This window comes from Gossypium hirsutum, chromosome D08, assembly GCF_007990345.1.
Source record: "Gossypium hirsutum isolate 1008001.06 chromosome D08, Gossypium_hirsutum_v2.1, whole genome shotgun sequence".
In the NCBI taxonomy this organism is placed as follows: domain Eukaryota; kingdom Viridiplantae; phylum Streptophyta; class Magnoliopsida; order Malvales; family Malvaceae; genus Gossypium; species Gossypium hirsutum.
The window spans coordinates 27543018-27548158 of NC_053444.1; the positions used below are offsets into that span (position 1 = coordinate 27543018).

Here is a 5141-nt window from a genome sequence, read left to right on the forward strand (position 1 = left end):
AGAAAAAGCCTAGAAGAGTGTAAACACGAGTGTGTGCGACAAATATTTTCTTTCTGAGTGAACTGTGAGTTTTTGTAAGTGAGGAAAATTTTACTTATGTCTAGAAGTTTTAATGAAAATATGGCAGAAAGACAACCCATACGAAATGTGCCAGATTTAAATATGCAAGCAATGTTGCGCGAGTTTGAACGATGATTTGATCAAAAATTGGAACCAATTCAAGATCGTCTTGATCAAGTGGAAATGAGAGGCCGCCGAGGAAGGACTCCTTTAAGTCCACCTAGAAATCGAAATCGAAGACAATTTCAAGACAATGAAGTTTCTGAACCAAGTGGGGCTGAAAGTTATCAAGGTTCAAACGTTAGTGAACGAAGGAGAGGTCGACGACATCATGGATCACGAGAACAAGAAAGGTATGATGACCATCTTAAAAGTATTAAACTAACTATTCCTCCTTTCCATGAACGTTCAGATCCGGAAGCTTATTTGGAATGGGAGAAGAAAATTGAGTTAGTGTTTGAGCGCCACAATTATTCCGAGGCAAAGAAGGTTAAATTGGCAGCCATTGAATTTTTAGATTATGCAATGATTTGGTGGGACCAATTTGTCACGAGTCGAAGGCGAAATGGCGAGCGTCCTATCACCACTTGGACCGAGATGAAAGCTGTGATGCGGCGAAGGTTTATTCCTTCATATTATCATCGGGAGTTGTATCAAAAGCTCCAAAATCTCACCCAAGGAACCAAAAGTGTGGAGGATTATTACAAGGAGATGGAGATCGCTATGATTCGCACTGATGTACAAGAAGATCGTGAGGCCACTATGGCGCGATTCTTGGCTGGACTTAATCGGGAAATAGCTAACATCGTTGAGTTGCAACACTACGTGGAAATCGTAGATATGGTGCACATGGCTATCAAAGTCGAGAAGCAAATCAAAAAGAAAGGTTCTGCTCGAGGCTATTCTTATTCCAATACATCTAAATGGAACCAAGGTTCGAGTAAGAGTGCTTCTACTAATCCAATAAAGGAGCCAACAACACCACCAAAAACACTTAAGCCAATTGCTGAATCTAGCAAAGGTAAGTCTGTGGATAATTTCCAAAATCGATCAAGAGATATAAAATGTTTTAGGTGTCTCGGAAGAGGACATGTGGCCAGCCAATGCCCAAATCAGAATGCCATGATTATGAGGCCAAATGGTGATATCGAATCGGAGGAGGAGATAGACAAAAATGAAGAAGAAGTTGAAATTCCTTCCGATAATGAAGAAGAAATAGCATTTGCTATTGAAGGTGAAATGCTTGTGGTAAAAAGAAATCTTAGTGTCCAAACTTCCGTGGATAAACTACAACGTGAGAATTTATTCCATACGCGTGGACTTGTCAAAGAAAGGGTTTGTAGTATCGTGATTGATGGTGGAAGTTGCACTAACGTCGCAAGCACATACATGGTGGACAAACTTGCTTTGCCAACTATCAAGCATCCAAGTCCTTATAAATTGCAATGGCTCAATGAAGGGGTCGAATTGAAGGTGACCAAGCAAGCCAAGATTTCTTTCTCTATTGGGAACTACCATGATGAAGTATTATGTGATGTTGTACCCTTGCATGCGGGTCATATTTTACTCGGAAGGCCATGGCAATTTGACCGTCGAGTCAAACATGACGGTTTTGCTAATCAATATTCGTTTCAACATAAGGGTAAAAATGTTACTTTGGTACCCTTGTCCCCGCAACAAGTCATGGAAGATCAACAACATCTTAAGCGATCCATGGAACAAGCCAAAGAAAAAAAGAGCATTGAAAAGGAAGATGAGAAAGAGAAAAAATAGAAAAACAAAAAGAAACAAAAAAAATTATAAAAAAATGAGAGTGTTGAAAAAGAAAAAGAAATCACAAGAAAGGTGAGTGAGAAAAAGAAAAGAGAATTAAATAACCATTGTCTCCTTGTTACTCCATTTCAGGTTAATTCAAAGAAGGAGCTCCAATTGCAATACAAGTCTGAAGGAAGAAGGTTTGTGATGATTGAAAAAGGTAAAATCGATCTTCAATTCCCAATTCCTAAAGGTGGACAAGGTATGAATTCTGATGTTATGCGATCATCTTTTCTTAAGTCGAATGTAAATGAAATTTTTGAAGACACCTTGAATGCTAAAAATCGCTTGAATCCTATTGTGGTTAATTGTTTGATTTTGTTTGATGATGATATATCCATTTTGAGTAATGATAAGAAGATTTTTTTCTTTGTAAAATGTGATGAAGTCGTTGTTGAGAACAAAACCAAACGACAATTGCGAGTGTCAAACATGCAACATCATGAGTCATATGAAACTTTTCATTTGCATGTTTGTGATGAAGATTTAAATTTCATGTCTCCTTATTTGCATTCTATTTACTTGAACAATGACTTGTGGAAGCAAATTGAAAAGTTCGAATGCTTGAAAACATGTTTGTTTTCGTCTCGACCATTTGATGAGTTATGGATATGGAAGGAGTTTTGTTCATGTGATTTTAAGAATGATGTTTTAAAACTGCCTTTTTACATGACTCATACTTGTCTTGATACGAATATGCATGATCCACATATTTGTTTTGATCGTTTCTTGATGATTAATGGTTGTCTATTTTCATTGATTCATTTGCCATCTTTAATGTCGAATATTGTAAGTTCTTTTGCAATGGCTTATGAACGACTAATTGTTCCATTCATTCAAGGAGAGTTGCATAAGACGGATTATTTTCTAGAGAATAAACAGCTCGACTTGAGGACAAGTCGTTTTGAAGAAGGGGGGATGATGTGACCACGCCCCAAGCCCCATCAAGTCCTCGCCTTGATTCCCTCGAGCTTCCAAAGGGACCAATGAACCGAGCTAGGTCCAAGCGATTTCATGAAGTTGTTTCAGCTTTATTGTTCAAGTTTTGGAAGGAGAATCAGCTCGTTGAAGATGGGGAAGCTCGATCCAACTCCTTGAAGAAACCATGCACTTAGTGCAAGCTAATTTTAGCTCAATTCCAGCTCCCTTAGCTCAATTCGACTTTAATCAGCTCACTTGAGCTCAATTCCACCTATTTGAGCTCAATTTAGCTTCTTTCTAGCTCGTTAATTTTATTATTTGAATAATTTGAGTGATAATTTTATTTTAATTATTTTTACTACAGCTCATAACTAAATTTTCTAGCTCAATTCAGCTCATCAAGAATTTCGACTATCATTGAGCTAGCCGAATTTATTATTAATTATATTTTATTTATGTCTTTATTTTAATTTGTTAAATATGTCTTGATATTATTTAATTTAAGCTGAATGTACCTTGAATCTAATTTGTTTATATCTTTTGTAGGTACATCCACATGTGGGAACACAATTAATGAGGATTCATGAACATTTCTGGTTCAATGTATGTTCGGGTACATGCATGACTACCTACAGCGAATGGTTGCCTTAAAGATGATGCATGAATGATTTAATACAATGAATGGAAGAATGCATGAATATTCACTTACATGCATCAGTTGCTGTCCATTGATCTCCTAAGTACCTATTCGACCAAAAGGCATCTCTTGGAGTGTCCATTCACACCTTGGCCGAACCTAGACATGTCCATTGCTTTCCCATACATTCACCAAGCCTTCAAGTTCATTTCCTTAGCCATGAAGCTGCCCATTGAAGTACCATTCAGCCGAATTTGGACATAGCCTTTAAAGATACATTTCTAGATTAGTTTAATTCAATTAAAGCTGAATTTACTTAGTCTATTTGGCTATCTAATGTAATCTATAAATAGTTCTTTTCTCTTTGTAAAAAGGTTAGACATTTCTGATTATTAAACTTATTGTGAGGTTACCTCCAATCCGACTTCGTTTGAGTCTCGTCTGACTTATCTAGCTCGCTAGTGGCGTCAACCCGACTTTTTGAACTTATCACCATCCTGGTGTGGCGTTCATCCACCTTTTTATACCTTTGGTTCCTACCTCTCTGTAGGTAACGGGTCAAGGTCCATCTTTGACAATCCATTTAATCCACCTTGAGTAATATAAGTCCCGGGGCAATACTTCATATAGTATTGAATCGTTCTTCGCTTGAGCTCTATTTTTCCATTCCATTTTAACTATTAGATTATAAACAATATTTCTTTATTTCACCGAGCCTATCAAATATCTATCCAAACCATCTTTAGAACCCATTTTCTCAACTTCCGCTATAAAAATCATCCAACTCCATCTATCTACAAAATCGAACAAACTTCTCGTCGACGATCGGGCAACTTAAGTGAACTCGACTCCATCAACCAAGCCGGATCACATCAGTTTGGAATGCATTTTTTGGGCCTTTGATCTCGTTATTGGGCCTTGTGGTAATTTGAGCCCATCGTGTTCTTGAACTTGGGTTGGGCCTTTGTGACTCGTATCACTCATAGTGGAAAAGCTGAATCTACTGACCACCAAGCATCCAAATCAGTACAAACTTCAATGGCTCAATGATGGAGGAGAGTTAAAGGTGACGAAGCAGGTTCTAATTTCATTCTCCATTGGGAAATATTTCGACGAAGTGCTTTGCGATGTTGTTCCAATGCACGTGAGTCATTTGCTACTTGGCCGCCCGTGGCAATTCAATCGTCGAGTAATGCACGATGGATATTTAAACCGCTATTCTTTCAAACATATGGGAAGAAATGTAACCTTAGCCCCGTTGACACCAAAACAAGTTTACGAAGATCAAATCAAGTTGAAAAATTCCGTGGATCAAATAAGGGAAAAGGAAAAGAGTGAAACTACAAAAGAAAAGAAAAATGAGAAAAAGAAAGAAAACTCGAAAAAAGTGATATGATCTCGGTTTAGTAGTTGAGTCCGAGTCGTTTGATTCCCGATCGTAAACGAAGAAGTAGATTAGACGAGAAGGAGTTAGAATATATTTGTGTACAAAGAAGTAAGATAAGTTCGTGCAAAGTTGGATGTGGATTTGGTTTAAGTCGAAATGGTATGAATAGAATGGAAGAGTTCGGTTTAGGATAATTAAGAAATGGTATTTGGTTTTGGTACGTTTTGGTATTTGGGAATTGGTACGAAATGGTATGGAATTGGTATGAAATGGTATGGTATTTGGTACGAATTGGTAACGGTTCAAAGAGGTCAAGAATGA

General features: G+C 37.5%; 1 protein-coding gene across 1 annotated transcript; it reads left to right on the plus strand.

Moving 5' to 3' along the window:
- The first annotated feature begins 243 nt into the window (after nt 1-243).
- On the plus strand, nt 244-1833 carry LOC107944691 (uncharacterized). The gene has a single exon (XM_016878521.2). The coding sequence runs from the start codon at nt 244-246 to the stop codon at nt 1831-1833; it is 1590 nt and encodes a 529-aa protein (XP_016734010.2).
- The last annotated feature ends 3308 nt before the right edge of the window (nt 1834-5141 follow it).